General features: G+C 38.0%; 1 protein-coding gene across 1 annotated transcript in view; it reads right to left on the bottom strand.

Moving 5' to 3' along the window:
* The window catches only part of furinb (furin (paired basic amino acid cleaving enzyme) b), a 73255-nt gene that overhangs the window by 15736 nt on the left and 38512 nt on the right, over window positions 1-19007 (bottom strand). The window contains exons 7-9 of the mRNA XM_077569226.1: window positions 10315-10403; window positions 7622-7794; window positions 879-1091 (exon numbers count right to left, since the gene is read on the bottom strand). Coding sequence (XP_077425352.1) covers window positions 879-1091; window positions 7622-7794; window positions 10315-10403 — 475 coding nt within the window. The remainder of the gene's footprint in view (window positions 1-878; window positions 1092-7621; window positions 7795-10314; window positions 10404-19007) is intronic.

Here is a 19007-nt window from a genome sequence, read left to right as displayed (position 1 = left end):
CTTTGGGAACGGACTGCAAAGTTACACACGGCGTCCTGTACAGATCACCCGGAGATAGTGGTAATGTTTAAAACTGTTGATAGCAATAGTGCTAACATTAGCTAAAGTATTTAGCACGGCCACCAGAATGCAAGTGAAAAAGTGGAAGCGCTCGAGGGGCTCTCATCAAAGAAAAAAAGGAAGGCGCTGCAGGGGAACGAGTGGCTCACCTGTAGTGCAGTACTCGACAGCACTCTCTTTTTTGACATGGTTTAACAAGCGACAATGAAGCTGCCGGTGCTAACAAACGGCAGCGAGCATCAAGGCGGACACTCACTCCCGTGTTTGGTGTGTAATTCAAACAGACACTTGCTTGCAGCATTTTTCAACATCCTCTTTTGACCATATTCTTTCGGCTTGAATTTTATTTCGGCCAAATGCCCAAAATGCATATTTTTGCCATTTTGCAATTCACTAGCTACTACTGTAATTTTTCAAGAATAAAAACATTGTGATCTCTGGCGAAGAGAAACGTAATGCTACCAGTGCAAAAATAAACAAAAGGCAGCATCTATTTGTTTTGTCCGCCTGCCGCATGTCTCTCCTTCGAAAGGATTGATAGTCATCGGTTCCTTGTCCCTGAGGCAAGCGTTTCTTGACAAGTAGCTTCAAGGGGGCATGTTGCGCTTGTCAGCTTTGCTTCCTGTGTGTTACACATCAGTCACTCCGTTTCTGACAGCGGGGAGATTCCCCTAATGCGTGTCAATGTTAAAAAAGGATTGATTTGGGATGTAAGCTTACAACTTGAAAGACAACGCATCAATGCGCTGCCATTTCTACTGTTTCTTGTTTCCTCTCATTCCAGCGTGGGTGTATGGCGTGTATTTGTGTCTACCTACTATCTGTTTTTCCCCAGGGTTTCCGGAGCTGAAGGTGGTGGCGAGGGTGGACGAGCAAGGCTCGCTGTACCACGGCACATTTCCAGATTGTGTGGTGCTGCTGATGGACAAAGTGTAGATGCTGTTGGTGTAGCCGTCGCAGTTGCAGTTGTCCTGCTCCCTGCCGCCGTTTCCCGAGGCCCACACAAAAATGGAGCCCAGTCCGCCGCGTCCCTGAGGTGAAGAAAGAATGGACGCTTAATTCCAAATGACTGCGCAACAGTAATGCAGAGAGACAGCGGATTATGTCCCACTGCTCAAATGTCTTGTTACTGTACATGACGTCTCTCAGTATAACTCTTAGTAGCTTCTCATGGAAGGCAATGTGTTAAAACTGAAGATTAAAACAAAAAGGGGGGGGGGGGGGATACAAAATCTACTCAAACTGAATATCTAGAGGTAGGGCTTTTTGAGTTGTTGAAATTCATACATTTGCACCTTTTTTAAATTAAAAAAAAAAACTAATTTAATACATTTCGTTTCATTCAAAAGAAATGTGCATAATGATAGTGTTTCAAAGAATCTTAATTATACATTAAAAATTTTCTTGTTTCATACCAAATACATAAATGAATAAATAAATAAATAAATAAATGATCATCCTACTGCACAGTGCGCATGCTGCACTCCAACTTCAAGTTTTTGCCAACATAAATAAAAAAAATAATATATATTATTATAAATATATATTATTCTGTTTGGTCCAAAAGGAACTTACATAATTATAGTGTTTCTATTTATTTATTTATTTTTAATTGGTCTTAATATTTTTAAATGTGTAAACATTTTCTTGTTTTGTGCCAAAAAATAAATGAGCGTCCGACTGCACAGTGCACAAGCTGCGCTCCGACTTTAAATTTTTGCCAACATTAATAAATATGTATTATTATAAATATATATTATTATAAATTGTTTGATCCAAAAGGAACTTACATAATTAGTGTTTCTATTTTTAAAAAATGGGTCTTAATATTTTTAAATGTGTAAACATTTTCTTGTTTTGTACCCAAAAATACATAATCGTTTGAAATAATCGTGAGTTTTTCCGTAATCGAGCAGCCCTATCAATGCCAAACGATGGCTGCCAAAGAGACCGCTTCGCTCCAATCTCCTAAAGCACAAACAGTAGATCACCCCATTCAATCTCTTTAAGTGTACACATAACAAGCAGGCTAACAGTCGTGAGGTGATTTATGTCTCGTAATAAGAATATGACTGAAGTAACAAATCATGTACTTCCATCCACCCATTTTCTGAACCGCTTGCTGGAACCCATCCCAGCTGTCTCCGAGGTGGTAGGCGGGGTAGACCGAGAACTGGTCACGAGCCAATCGCATTGCACACACAGACAAACACACACAAACACACCTGTGAACAATTTAGACCTCTGCACTGCGTTCTTGATTATGTTGGTCATTTCAAAAAGTGCAATATTATTGTTTTATTTTATTATAATTTTGAAGACATGCCATGAATTTGATCTCAATCTGAGCTACAACAGATAAAATAATCTTGATTGATTTTGTTGCCTTCGCGCACTGGCTATTTTGGATTTTCAGAACAAGGGCGGAGCTACGTGATGGCCAGGGATGGCCATGGCGCACTCTGGCCACCCCCAGCCGGGTGATAATTTGAATACCTGTGACTCTCATTCCATTTACACGTGGATGCGGTACCCTGAGATGCCTCGATACTCCTACACATTTAAAGAACAAGTGATCTCAATGCAGTCTAAAGGGGACTATCTTTATGAAAAATGATTTGATTCTCACAGTCAAGTGAATCAACATCATTACTTTCATTGCGGTGATTTATTGTGGTTTTTGATATGATTTAAGTAAATGGGCCATCAATCACAGTATGCACTGACAATTATACCGATGGCTGGTAGCTAGCAAATGCAAATCAGTGCTAGGGATAGAGACAAATAAAATAGTATTAGGCTCCACAAAATATTGTATTTTACTTCGACTTGATTCTGCTTGTATGTTGAGCAAGGTTCTGGATATATTTGCATGTTATGGACACCTCACACCTTTGTCCAGCGAGATGTTTTATCCCCCTGGCCCCTGCACTGAAAAATGTTTGCCTACGCCCCCGTTTCAGAATCCATTTTTGAAATGTCCCACTCTAAAAGCACAGAGTGATGTTGCCCTTTCATTCACTGATGACCTGTTTTCTCTCCAGATGCAGCTTGTAATAGCTGCAGGTCTCTATACCAGTTTTGTCCCTTTTGGCCATGATGGAATAAAAGAAAGGGAACGGGCCCATCTGCTGTCAGCACTCAACAACTTTGAAATAACCTCTGTGAAAATGTCCTTTTTGCCTGGAGGTATGTACTACAGGACGGTCTTTTTAAGACAATCTTATCTGCTCATCTCTGTTATATGATGGCAGTTGATCATAAAATCGAATTTATACCAAGCACTGAAGACACGAGGTAGCATAGAATCGCTGGCTATTTGCTTATAAAGATAAACAATGCTTAGTTTTGATGAACAGTAGCAGAGTGATACTCTAAAAAGTAAAAAGTAGTTTACAATAACTGGCTATTATTCTACTTTCCAGTGGTGGAGAACTGCACTGGATCCTACCATTTCTAAATGTTCCAATATTTTGACATTCTTGTTAGGGCAGGGTATCAATTCTAATTGCCGCAATCGATTCGATTATGATTCACAAGAGTTTATTTCGATTCAATTTCGATATTTCCCTGATTCAATTCGATTTAACTCCACAAAAAAATTTGCAGAGGATGTAATTGGTTAAATAATTTAGTGTTTTAATCACTTAAGTGTGACACAAACATTGGCATCAACAAGGATGAGATGAAAATATTTTCATAATTCTTATTCAATAATCGTAAAAATAAATTAAAACGATTCGAATTGTCTTAAATTACAAGTCAGGTTTTTCATAAATGTAATAAAATACTTTTAAATTTGCAAATGTCAAGAAAACAGTAAAATGCAAAAACAAAACAAAAAAACAACTCAGCTTTTGAAATTCTATTTTCTTATAAATTTATGGGAAAAGGAGATAGTATAATAATCAAATCATGGTTTTATGAATCGATATCAGGCTCGAAAAGGAAAATCCATTCGATATCGATTATTATTATTTTTTTTAAACCGAGCTCTAATTCTTGTGGAGATAAATGTTGTTCAAATGTAAATACATGACCAAACAAAAACTGTCATAACTTCCCAATCAAAGAAAGTTGAAATGTAAAATGTAAAAATAAAATGTTTGGCCTAAAGTTCAGACGTCAAACACAAAATGTTACTGTTGGGCTATTAACTGACCTGTGTTCTGCTTTGCGCACACACAAAATCCCTCAACGGCAGATGAACAACGTTAAAACACATCATTGCCTTGGTTTATAATAAAAGAAGCGGAAATACAGTGTGGTTGAAAATGTACAGGACAGGATTAGTGCTGTGCAGCCCTATAAAATCCAAACAGTATGATCTAATAGGGATAATGGCAACACTGACAAGTGGTGGGGTGAAATGCAACAGCCCTTTAAAAACAGTAGAACAGAAATATATAATACAGTCTGTGGACATTTTGAAATATTATACACTTACACAGTTAAAGTAGAGTGGACGGAGAAAGCCCGGTATGATTTACTAAAGGTTTGTGCGAGCACAAACTTGATTGCTCACACAAACAAATGTGGAAAGCTTCTCTTCTAACCGAGTGTCCCCACGATTGTGGCTGCCAAACCAGCAATATTGCTTATGCAATTTATTTCACACGTTCTGGGAGGAGTACATGCAAATAGAAGAATTTAGCATGCTCATTGTGATTGATCAATCCTGAGATAAATTGTGATTTTGCACAAACCAGCAATCACAGCAGTGCCAGCGTTGCTCCGGGAAAATGAGAGGCGGCGGGGAGAACTTTTCTGCTTGGCCAAACATTTTTTCTAAATGCCCAAAACAAAAATGTCATTACATATTGTCTGCTCAGCAATGCAATTTTGGAGCTTCTGAATGATCTAAGGGCTGACTCGGAGCCAATCACAGTCCCCTGTAACAAAACAACTTTTGTCTTTCTGGTTCTGGCTTCTCACAGACATTTTTTCGAGTGTGTGTGTGTGTGTGTGTGTGTGTGGGGGGGGGGGGGGGGGTGCTTACTTTTAACTCATTTAATGCCATTAACAGCTATAGAGGCTATATTCGTTTTAACTATTTCTATTAGTTTAACATTTTTTCTACTTTTGTTAACAAGAGTATGAAAACCTAGATTTTTTTTATTGTACATTTAGAACAGATATAAAATTTGTGATTGATCGTGAATTAATTATTAAAGTCATGCGATTAATTACAATTAAAACTAAAACCAAACTAATTAATTGTAATTAATCTCATGACTTCAATAGTTAACTCATGAATAATCACAAAAATTCAGTCAAAATTCATTTTAGCTATTTCTATTAGTTTAACATTTTTTCTACTTTTGTTAACAAGAGTATGAAAACCTAGATTTTTTTTTTATTGTAAATTTAGAACAGATATAAAATTTGTGATTGATCGTGAGTTAACTATTGAAGTCATGCAATTGATTACAATTAAAAACTTTAATCGCCTGATGCAATTTAAAAAAGGACTTTAAAAATTAGAAGCGTCAGGCAAATAAATAAATAAATTAATCGCATTACTTCACTAGTTAACTCACGATTAATCACAAATGTTATATCTATTCTGAATGTATAATAATTGTTTTCCTAGGTTTTCATACACTTGTTAAGAAAAGTGGAAAAAATGTTAAACTAATAGAAATAGCTAAAATGAATTTTGACTGAATTTTTGTGATTATTCATGAGTTAACTATTGAAGTCATGCGATTAATTACAATTAAAACTAAAACCAAACTAATTAATTGTAATTAATCGCATTACTTCACTAGTTAACGCACGATTAATCACAAATGTTATATCTATTCTGAATGTACAATAATTTTTTTCCCTAGGTTTTCATACTCTTGTTAACAAAAGTGGAAAAAAATGTTAAACTAATAGAAACAGTTAAAATGATTTTTTGACGTCTATAGCCGTCAATGGTAGTGAATGAGAAACATAGTGTTTACTCAGGATGGGCGGATACAGGATCAGTTGATAGCTTTCTTTTCTGTCACTAAATTAGGTTTGCCTTTTCCAATTGCATCACCACAAACAAAAAATTCTGTGCTTTGATGTCTCTCCATGGTGAAATCCGTCAAAGCTACCAAAAGCGCAAAACCCTCTTAACTCATTCACTCCCATTGACGGGTATAGACGTCAAAAAATTAATTTCAACTGTTTCTATTAGTTTAACATTTTTTCCACTTTTGTTAACAAGAGTATGAAAACCTAGGGAAAAAAATATTGTACATTTAGACCAGATATAAAATTTGTGATTAATCGTGCGTTAACTATTGAAGTCGTGATTAATCACAATTAATTAGTTTGGTTTTAGTTTTAATTGTAATTAATCGCATGACTTCAATAGTTAACTCATGAATAATCACAAATTGTATATCTGTTCTAAATGTACACTAAAAACTTTTTTCTAGGTTTTCATTCTCTTTTTAACAAAAGTGGAAAAAATGTTAAACTAATAGAAACAGTTTAAGTCTAAAGCCGTCAATGGCAGTGAATGAGTTAAATACGCTTGTTGTCACGCAACACTTTTCGGCTGTTGTCAACATGCATCTCTGCATATCATTTAGTTTGTTTATATGCCAATTACTGCAGCAGTGCTCGAATCCATCTATTGTTCTGCATGGATGGCTGCTGCTCTTTGGGGTATGCTTCATTTCGCATGAGCGAATTTGCCTGCACTCTTCAGTTCTTGCAAATGGCCCAAAAATACATTAGCTTCCCTTACAACTTTCAAGGATTAGTCATCGGACACAAAGCTACCATGTGCTGTTGAGGAGCAGGTCAGGTATGCAATTTTGTTAACATTTTCACTGTCAAAAATTGGGGAGAGAACAAAAAAACACGACCATTTTTGGCACCTTCCTTTTGCAGTAGTAATTGTGCGGATACATTATGCTATAGTGCAGGGACGGATAATTCATTTTCCAGAGGGGCCATGTGAGAAAATGGTTGTCGAGGGCAACACCAGGCTAACCACAATTGTGTTCAGCATGAATTTAATGTCTTTATATAAAGCAGTGAATTGTATTGTTTAATTAAGATAGCGCTTGTTAAACTTATTTATATGGCACTTTTTAAAACACAGTTACATAGCAGTGCGTGCGCAAGTAGATAAAAGGCCAAGATTTGTGGATCGGAGAGGCCGTGTTGTGGAATGAGGAACGAGGAGCTCAGATCTGCAGTGCTTTGGAAAGAAACAACAGGATCTGGTACGAATTTGATTGGATGCCAATAGCGGGACGCAAGAACAGGGGGTAATGGGACCTCGGGCTGGTTCTTCTGTACTTTGGATTAGCTAAAAGCGTTTCACAGAAGACTGATTTAGGCAGGTGTAGAGGGAGTTACAGTAGTCCAACCGGGAGAAGATAAATGTGTGGATTAATTGTTCAAGAACCAAATGGGGAAGCATACGTCTTGTTATACTCTAATTAGGAAACAAAATCATAAACGCTTAACAGTCATATTGAATTTACAGAAGACTGTTAATACACTTCCCCCCCATCTTTAAAACGTATGAAAAAGACCTCCAAGTCGGAGGCTATGTTGTCTGACTGACCTTGGTGATTCCCTGCTGGAAAGCCTCCTTGGCCAGCTTAGCAGGGCCGTCCAGCGATTTGCCATCATCTTCTGGACCCCAGCTGGCACTGTATATGTGGATGTACTGGGGGTTGAGACCAAGAGAGTGGGCCTCCACCACATCTGTCACCTCCCCATCTAACATACGGACTCCTGATGAATGCACACACAGAGCAGCTCAGTGGTTAAAGATGTGAGAGAGGATAACGAACAGCAGCATAAATTACACCCTCAGAAAGAAGAGATGTCAAAAAATGAGGAAGAAAGCCCCCATGACTGTCTGTAACAACAGGAACAAACAGTGGGATGGGAAAAAAATGATTCCCACTTTTTAATGAGCGCATAAATGAGCTCATACATGTGATCTGACGGACAGCCAACTGAAAAACAGAGTTCAGAGAGTCTGCACCAGAATGCTGTGCCCACAGGGTAGAAGCAAAATGACACATTTAATCACACCTAAACACGCCACTGACTGGCCGTTTGATGTGAGCAGCCTCAGATCAGTCCAGTGAACATGAATAGCAGTGGAGAGGTGTGAAATGAACCGGCTTCAAATGAAGTCTATTACGGGGACTAGACCCGCGACCTGAGACAAGACTGACATCCACATTACAACTTCAATAATCGATTCCAGACAACCCGCTGAGTCCCTGCGGCAGGGCTGCACACAAATAAGCAGTCTCACTGCAGGTGGGAAATTTGGCTTGCAAACTTTGAATGCCAAGTAGCAAAGAAAGACAGAAAACTTGGTTTACTTGGTCATCATTATGTGCAGACTGTGTTGCAGCAGTACTGAGCATAATTACTGTTGTTACAATTCGTTTGCTTCCTGCAGCTCTGTGACACAAACACTGCTGTGTCAGTCCCCAGGAACATCACTAAATCAGAAGACGGGTGTAGTACCGCAGATGAATGCGTGTTTCTAGGAAAAAAAAGATGCAGGAGCAAACATTAATTGAGCCAATAATGTCAACTGCAGCGTTAAACGCTTATCACTTATCATTGCTCAGCAAGGATGCAACCATTAAAGTGTCCCTTATTGCACTCGTGAACATACCGAAGCAAAACACAGCAGCTCGTTAGCAAGCTCAAAGGACATGAACAAATTCATAGAGGATTAATTCCTGAAAAACAAGGCCAATATGTTGCTCCATGGGGAGACAAATGATAATGAAGACAAAGAAGGAGAGTTCTGAGTAACATCTGGAATGGGGCTGATTCAAGTTCCTCAGGGCCGGCACGCAGCATACGTCTGGCTTCTATCATGCAAATTAACACATCATCTGATGCCAACATGTACTACAAATCTCCATCAATCCATTACAGGACTTTTTCAGAAGCATCTACAAAAAAAATGAATAAAGCATTTTGAATACATTGAAAAGTCCACAGTCAAGCAACCCAAAGGTCAAATTGGAGTTCAACCAAAACTTTCTGAGGAAAGGATGCCTCCAAGGTCAAACCATTATAACTTGTATTTATTTATTTTTTTGTCTCGCTAGTGTTAACATTGTTAACATTTTTAATCTTTAAATTATATTTTAACCATTTTTGAATTTAGTTATAGATGTGTAGAGCAGGTGAAATAATGTTAAACTCAATATAACTCGACCTTAACCTATCTGTTATCTTGTTTTGTCTAAATTCCCTTTCAGTGTCCTGCTTGAGAAAGTTCAAACTGACATACTGAGATTCTGTTTTGAGAAAGTGCAAGCTGGCATACTGAGAACCTGTTTCGTCTAAAAGTGAAGAAAGTGCAAGCTGGCATATTGAGATTCTGTTTTGTCTAAAAGTGAAAGATCAACCTAGCATACTGTGAGAATGTAATCTGATTTTCGTATTTGATGAGAGGAGAGAGGCGTTTTTTGTACAAATTCGGATTGTAATAAAGGGCTGTGTCTCCTGGGGGAGGGACACACATTCTTGGATGACACTGCTTTGGTGATATTCAATTGTGTGACCAGAGATCTCTGTAATAAATTCTCCTTGCAAGGACCCTCTTCACAAGAATCTCATCTTTGATTTATTTAGACACGCAAAAGATTACAAAACTTAAATATAATCCTTCACTAGCTACTCAGTCCAATATTCATTCTTTCATGCATCCTTTTTTTTTTTTTGCACCACTTATCCTTTTGGATCGAATTGACTTTGGTGAGAAGCAGGGTGCACTCTGAATTGGTTTCCAGACAATTACAAGGCAGATGTAGACTGACAACCATTCACACTCACATCATACCTTTGCAAAATCGCCAGTTTTTTGGAAATGTGGGGTGCAATTGGAGAAAACATGCTAACACTACACAGCTGCCCATATTAATTTAAGGGTGCATTGCGGAATTTAAAATGTTCATGTTAAAGATTTTTCTACATCATGCATACTCCACCAATGCCCAGATGAGTACGAAGAAACCTGACTTTTTAACTGCGACTACGCCTATCTGCTTGTATCTTACCTTCTGTTCCACTATGGAGGTTGACCTGATGAAATTGCATATAATGCTCTGTACTTTATAAACGCATCACACTATTGTTGAAGTCTGATAATATTTGTACTATCCTATTATTCTTTGACGTTTGATTTAGAGTAGACCTTACGTGACAATACCTGAAAGAAGACAAGATAAATGAGAGAACATCTAAAAATCCTTATTATTACGATGAACTCACCTCCAATTTTAGCATTATAGGCTACACCAACGCCACACACACCATTGTTAGCTGCAGCTGCAACCTCTCCTGCACATCGAGTTCCGTGTCTAAGGAGAGAGCAGAAATGAACGTCCATGAGTGGCAATTCACAAACGATGTTTACAATTGAATACTGAACAATTAAGGTCTGTTAGCCTTGAATTGAGATAGGAAAACCTGAGTGTTAGTTGTGAAGCCAAGAAAGCCTGAAATTCATTTAATTGATTATCTTTTTATTTGAGGAGACAATAGGATCTAGAGTACAACATCCTTTGCATCTAATAGCATTTGCCATTAGAGGTGTACCATAATGAGCAGATTCAGGCATAAAACTTTCCGCACTCTGTTGTATGCTACATCAAACTGTAATAGGTTTTTAGAGAGCCAGCAAAACCAAGGAAAAAAAGCATGCAGAGATGAATAGATTTTTATGCCACGGATGAATGCACCACAAACTAAAACTGCATTTATTATTAAATCTAAGAATATGGCGTGCTTTTAATAATAATAGGACACTTCAGTATACTTTCCTATATTTATACTACATGTTTTACAATGTATATACACCAGGTGCTCAAATGTTTTCAAATGCAGATTCATCAATGCAACAATGACGGCTTGATTATTATTCATCTTAATTATTTGTTAGCATGACGTTTTGGACAATCCTACAATTTTTACAGTTCACTGTTTTGCATAAATAGGACTGATACGGAATGCAAGAATAAGAGCTTCTGAGATATCGAATGCTGAATGTTGGAACAGCAGGACAGGCGTGTGATGTTTCATGCCCAACACACACTTCTTTTGCATGCTGCATTAAAAGCAACGTGGCTGTCCATAAAGCATTTTATAGGCCACACCAGACACTGGTGATTACTTATTATATACACTGGTATTCAATTTTCTGATTCCAGGATGCTGGGATACGGTGTAAAATCAGTAACAAAGCGCCTAGTGCTGGATCTTTTTTCTATGACAGGATCTTTGTGCAATGCAGTCTTGGGGAAGACCCTTTCTGTTCCAACATGACGTGCTCCAGTGCACAAAGCAAGATCCATAAAAGATTTTCAGAGCAGGGCATTGAGTGCCATTGAGATGTCTTTATCTAGAATGCACATATAAGGCACTGTGGTTCAGTACACAAGATCACCACCCAGAAAGATGGAATCAAAGCTGTAGTTTTTTTCCCCCCTGCACATAAAGTAACATTCTGGATGGTTTGTGGGTGTGAAACAGAAGTTGTTGTCTGAAACCAGTGGAAATAAGCTCAAGCCAGCTCGACTGGATGAGTGCTCTAGGATATAGATGGATGACTTCAGTGAACTCTGACCTAAACTTTTCTTGGGAAAGTTAAGTTGTGATTTGATTTGTCACTACAATACTATGCAAAATAAGCAGATACGGTAACTAGCAATGGCTAACGTGGCTAACTTCATAACAACAGTAATCCAAATAAAACATGTATCACCGGTATTATCATGATATTGATAAAATAAATGTAGCCAAAGACCTTTTATTAGTTGTGCACACAAGGAAAATACTAATACTAAATCTAGTAAAACAAAAAAAACTAATGAAGCTTTTTTTTTTGAAAAAATTAAAACAAACAGATCTGCTCAGAAAACTAATAAAAACTAGCTAGATTAAAAACAACAAAAAAAAAACAACCTAAGTATATAATAATAACCCTGGCAAAGAGATATCAGAAATGTTCATCCTACAGTGCAGTTATAGGGCAGGCCAACTCACCAACTGCTGCACTATCTACAGCACTGCCATCCCTACACATGCATGTGCAGTATGACCGCTCCTACTACAACCCAAAGCTACATAGGTCAGTTAGACCAAGACGGATAACCTCAACCAAATAGCACAATATTGATGATGAGTTGGCTAAAATCCGAGCTTTTTCTCTGACTGAAAAATACACAAAATTAGGCAATTACAGCTTTTCATAAAAACTGGAAACACTGAAGGCAAAAGGTTTTTCAACAAAGGGGTTTTGTGAGTGAAGGTAAAAACAGGGATACAAAATATCTTGAATTAAGAGCCATTATGGAGTCAAAAGGACTACCATGTCTTTGAAAAATGAGCTACAAGAGTAATGTCCACATTAATATTTATCATTTCATAGGTGACCATGGCTGAAAAAGCGAAGCATGGAGAGTCACTTGCAGAAAATGCATGAGTAGTCATTGAATTGGGCCATCACCACAAACAGCCTCTCAAAGATCCACACTCTCCCTTTATTTGTCACTTGTCTCTTCTCTTTGTATTATTGGAATATATCTACAGTGACCAGGGCAATCATCACCTTCTTCGACTATCGCGTAATGTTGTTTTTGGTTAATTTTTTTTTTAAAATAAAATACAGTACAACAACAGAATATTTGGTGCCATAATATGTTGTTCATCAATAAGAAAACCAGAGGTCGGAGTTTTTCCATAGTAGCGAGACGGTGGGAGGGCCGAATTAGTGTGTGCGTTAGAGTTGCACACTACTCCTGGAGAAAAAAAAGAAAAAGAGTTGCACACTACTGTATTTTCTTCGCTGTCGTTGCTTGGTGTGCCATGGGTTTTAAAGCTGCAGGCGACAAGGCTGCACACCAACTTTCTCACTGTTCTCTGTTGATTTGCAGACTGAAATCATGTGCAGCATAAAATGAGATCAGTTGCTTAGAGAGATGGAACTGAAACAGGCCAATTATTGGCTGATATTGAATTGCTCCCTGTGTGTCGACATCTTTGTTATCAAAACACACAACTGCTGCTGATCAAATGACCCACACGTAATTTTAGAAGAAGTTTTACAACAAACTTGTCCTTCAAACTACCGCCATAGGAACAGAACTATATTTTAGAATGAGGACCCTCTAAGTGAAATATTTATTGTGCTTCTCAGGTCACATGAACACATTAAATGGAAAATAAACAAATACCATCACTAATTTTGCAATTATCGTAACTATAAATATTATATACCGTACACAAAAGTAATATGATAACATGCAAATGTTTCATGTACATCTTACTCTCCAATGATGCTAATTAATAAATGTATTCATGTGTGCAGCTCGCTATAGATGTGCTTTGCTAATCAAACTTGGTTTGCTCTATCAAACCAATCAGAGGACAGAAAAAGTTTGACGTTAATGGAACAAATATTAGAATTCAGGTAGCAGAAGTTGTTGTGCTTCTGGTTGTATTAATAAGGCCCTTAGAGAAGTACTTTCTGGCCCTGACAGTTCACCACTGACAGATACAGACCTGCCAAATCTGAACTGAAACATAGCACATGAATCATTCACTGAATAAAATCTTAATGCAGGTGCTGAGACACAATGTCACTGATGAAAAATACACCAACATGTCACAAATGCATACTCGCAAACCAAGTCTGTAAGATATACTGTAATGAGAAACCTTGGCAGACTTTCAGTTACGATGCATAACACGTAATAATACCTTTGAAATGTTAAGCTACTAAACACTGGTGAACAAATGTCAATCCAAACTCATGTGAATGGAAATACATTCTTTTAACATCATACAACTGTCTTTTGATATGTGATGGAAAATGGCAGCTGTATTTGAAATGTGCCGTCTTAACAGTATCAAAACCAAGCTAATTAATAGCCACACTGCTACTATGTCAGAAAAAAACAAACACTTTTTGTTCTGCCAGACCCTGATGATGAGTCAGTCAGTGGACAAAGTCACTTCACAGGGTCAAGAACACAGAGATGCCTCAAGCGTGACTCCTGATTAAGCTTTGGAACACAGAGTGATGTGCCACCCTCTTATTGCTCCCACTACTTCTTCACATGTCATATTTCCAAACACAGACAGAGCCTGATTTACTAAAGGATTGTCCATGCAAAAACGGGTGCAAACTTGATTGCTTTCGCAAACTGATGTGGAAGCTAATCTACGAACCGGGCGTATCCAGGATCGTGCCTGCCAAATAGTCACTATTGCTGCACAGTTAATTTTGCGCATTCTGGAAGGAGTATATGCACATACACAGATTCATCAAACAAAGAGGAAGTGTCATGGCTGTTTTTGTGGCTTCAAATATCTGCTCTGAAAGACAGGTAGGTGCACACAACTTTACTGTGCATAAACATTATGAGGAGGGGCGAGCAAAATGAGAAGGGATAGGAATAGATCTTTGCTGCCTCTGTAAACACATGCCTATTTAGCAATACAATTTTGGAGCTTCTGTTTGGTCTAAGGCAGTGGTTCTTAGCCTTGTTGGAGATACTGAACCCCACCAGTTTATGTGCACTCACCAAACTCTCCTTTACATTACTGAAAAATAAAATAAAATATTTTTTTTGTTTTTCAAATTCAAGACATAAAGTAGGTGTAGGCTTTACTGAAGACTAAAATGAAATGAATTGACTTTTCACAAAAGCTCCGTCCCCCTCAGTTGATGCTTCCAGGTCCTTTTGGACACTTATAATGTAAATGAACGTACCAGAGCATGTCAGTGAGTGAGTGTGAAGCAATACAAGGGCGATATCTTCCAGATTGAAGCAAAAGGGTCTACAATATATGCATTGGAAGGATATACAGTATTCATAATATTAAAATATGCAGAAAAGCCGTAACTATCAAGACAAAAACATACAGGTCTCAAGATAAGTCTGAGGTAAACAACAAAGGTAATTCTCTTTCAGTGTGGAAATTGTAACCTTGCAAAATAATACCAATTTTTTAATAAAATGAATGTACCTGTAAAGTAATCTCGCAAAATAATTCAGATTTTTAACTCATTTGCTCCCAAAAACATATACAATTTTTCTATTTTAAACATTGCCATGGTCACAAAAACGTATTTATACGTTGTTTTTTTTCAAATGTTTTTTTGTTATGCTAGAGCATACAGTAGGTTTTGATGCAGCCTCTGACCTGAAGAGGACACTTAAAACAATGGTAGTTATTACAAAAAACTGCCAGCAGGTGGCAGCCGAGTATAAGAGATCAACCAGGGCCATGTTGCAAAAAACTCTTTCCCCCAGTGTTTTAAACAGATTTGTGAATAATGATGAAACTTAGCTACATTCTAATGCTAATTGCTGCAAAACTGAAACATATAGAAACATATTTTACTGATGAAGGAAAACAGTCTAAACTTTCTTTTGGTAGATTCTATGTTTTTATAGCAATAGAACAAAATATTCTGTGGTCCTTGCAAAATCAGTCAACATCTAGTAAACCAGCCGGGAGCAAAGGGGGTTGCTTCAGTGAAAATGGCTGGGCGTGAATGAGTTAATCAAATTAATGTACTATACCCGTAAACTGATTATGAGTTTTTCTTCTGTCTGGAACAGAACGATTGTTCACTTGGAGGTAAGAAAAAATGGCGGCCGTGGCTCAGGGTGTGTTTGGTGGTGGTCGGAGGGGCCGTAGGCGCACAATGGCAGCCACGCTTCCGTCAGCCTGGCCCAGGGCAGCTGTGGCTACTTAACTCATTCACTGCCATTGACGGCTATACACGTCAAAAATTCATTTGAACTATTTCTACTAGTTTAACATTTTTTCCCACTTTTGTTAAAAGTATGAAAACCTAGATTTTTTTAAAATTGTATTAGAACAGATATAAAATTTGTGATTAATCGTGAGTTAACTAGTGAAGTCATGCGGAAAAAAAATTGCAGATTGCCTGGAATTCCTAATCTTTTTTTTTTTTTTTTTAAAGATAATCAACATTTTAAAAAAAAATACGTTTTTTTTGTTTAAAATAAAAGATTATTAAAAATTAGGGGCATCAGGCAATTAAAATTTGTAATCGTAATTAATCGCATGACTTCACTCGTTAACTCACGATTCATCACTAATTTTATATCTGCTCTAAATGTACAAAAAAATCTAGGTTTTCATACTCTTGAAAACAAAAATGGAAAAAAATGTAAAACAAATAGAAATAGTTAAAATGATTTTTGTTTTTAAAGCTTTAGCTGTCAATGGCAGTGAATGAGTTAAGCAGTTTACCGCCACCAGTGTGAATGTGTGAGCGCACGAATAATGCACCTACTGTGAAGCGTCTAGTGTCAAGTGTCCAAAAAAGCGCTATAGAAATCGAATGCATTATTATTATTATTATTATTAAAATGCTACGTGAAAGATGAAAACAAAATAAGTTCAAAGTGCTTGTTACGATGCTTTGTTCACTTTGTGTAAATCGATGAAACATCACAGAGCTCCCAGTATGAGACCCAGCATAACTAGGACATCGTTACGAATGACCAAGATAAACTTAGCGAGTTATGTATGACGCAAAGATTTGTAAAAAAAATAACACACGAACTGAGCACAGAGTGAAGCAGGTTTACGTCCGTCGATCGGGGTGATAATGGTCTTTCTCAGCCTCTGTATTTTTACAAAGCGTGACGTCATAAAGAACTCACCAAAAATGGGCAAGCACTCGCAGATTTCGGTGATGAATAGACAATGATAATTATATCCTGATAATATACAATATTAAATAATCCTAAATATAACTTTGATGCCCAGTGTTGTGGATGATCTTGCCTCTAGAGCTTAAGTGAATCTGACAACAGAGCTAAAAGCTGGCTTTTAGCCTGTTCGGTTGCTGGTTGAGCGATATGCTACTTTACAGGCTCTTACATTGGAGCAAACGAAAGAAAGTTTGGAGACATCTAGCTGGATGCGAGGCCGTCCAACTTGTGGAATCGATTGAAGGCAATGTAATCCACACACCCTTTGTGGATTCCTCATGACCAATTTACACAATCTAAGGGCACATCAGCTTCACTATTTTGCATGTTGGGGGTCCACAGCTTGTTGGAACTTTGTTTGGTATGGTTTTATTGAAGCTGAAAAAAAGCTTTGTGGATCGATTTTTACAATATAATTCAATGGAGCGGATACGAGCTTGACAGAGCTTGGCCGTTTGGGGGCATGGTTTGTGAAAGGTCAATTGAACCCCGTGGAACACCATATGTTCCATTTGAAGAGATTACAATAATAATAAATATATCACACGACGCACCATCACAAGAGCCACAAGTTGACAACTGAGCGCGCCAAATTCCCTGCAGCACAGACAGACCAAGCATTGTAGCAATGTAGCGTTGTGTAGCTGCAGCCAATGAAGGCTAACCGTGGCGAAACAAAACGAAACATTTGATTCAGGTGTGTATCTTGACCTCCGCCAAACCCCTGAGACTGACTCGCCGAACCCCGGGGGTTCGATCGAACCCAGGTTAAGAACCACTGATCTAAGGGCTTACTTGGAGCCAGTAGCAGCCAGGTGTCATGCCATATCATCAACTCTATACTATACTCTAAAGTTTTACACGCAATGTTACACTGGAGGGACAGACACACCCACTAGGAGTGAGTTAAATCAAACAAAACATGGCTTTTAACTTGTTGCTGGCTTCCCTCAAATCAGAGCGAAATATTTCTTTTTGTTTGCCTCTTCCATTAACTTCCAATTCCTACTTCATTTTGTGCTTGATGTGCTCTCCCAATGCTGAAACCCATCAGAGCTACCTAAAACATAAAACCCTCTTTTAAGTACGAGGGCCTCAATCGCTTTTGCACTTCTAGCAAACTTAATCTGTTTGTCAGTGAACGTGCAATTTAGCACCCACTGTTTGGGGTCTTAGGAAATAGTGCTCATAAAGCACCCAACATAAAACAATACAGTAATACAAAAAGTACTACACAGAAAAACAATGCTGCTTCCTTATAAATCATTCATCACATTTATTACACTCCAGCCAGCCAGTCAATAAGTATACACCGTGTGTAAAAGTGACCATTAAACCGTCAAACTAATGTTCTGATAGGGCTCATTATTCATGGACGGTCGGATATGTCTTCCTTACACAAGCATCATGGCACAAAATATAGGATGTAATACATCACTTGTGCAATTAAATGCTACAATTGCTGTCTAGAGATTTTACTGCCAGTTGGCTTGTTTTGTCTACATCCAAAGCAGTTAATGGTGACTTGACGGTTCCTTCATTAAAGCTGCTCTATGTAGGAAATAGAATTTTGAATTGTTACTGCCACATGCGGCTGAAAAATAAAACTGCACACTGTGCCCACTCATAAAAGCACAAGTATATTACTGAAGATTCAGCACAAATTATACTTGCCAAGTCTCACAAATTTCAACCTTGAATCCTGTATGGCTCCCAATCAGTCATTTGTCCTGCTAATCTCCCGATTTTGCAGTGTAGTAACCAAATAACATTGTGAAAAATATTTCACACAGTATTTGGAAACCCTGGGCTGCTTGCACGGTAATCGACCGAGTACGAGACTCCGGCTGAAGGCAGCAATAGTCTAGAAGCCTTGAATCTATCCATAAGACACACAAGTTGGCTGGAGGGGACTGTCTGACTTGGGACATTCGTTACACCAGATGGATAGTGAAAGGGAATTCCGTGAGTTTCGTGAATGGCCATTTCAGGCCGGTTGGCCGCCCTCCACTACATTGATAAATATTAATCGGCACATGCAGTGCGTTTAACTGCTACTTTGAAGGTGTTATCAGGACGGCCACAAGTATACCCTTGTTTGTGTTGGGTTTTGACTGTGAGTAGGAAGCATGAATGCGTGACCAAATGGTCATGCTTGGCTTATTGTAGGGATCTGTCTCTTGGTATCGCTTTTGATTTCACTAT

This window comes from Vanacampus margaritifer, chromosome 6 (assembly GCF_051991255.1).
Source record: "Vanacampus margaritifer isolate UIUO_Vmar chromosome 6, RoL_Vmar_1.0, whole genome shotgun sequence".
In the NCBI taxonomy this organism is placed as follows: Eukaryota; Metazoa; Chordata; class Actinopteri; order Syngnathiformes; family Syngnathidae; genus Vanacampus; species Vanacampus margaritifer.
The sequence above is the reverse complement of the archived record's forward strand: the minus strand, read 5'-3'. Positions and strand labels throughout refer to the sequence as shown.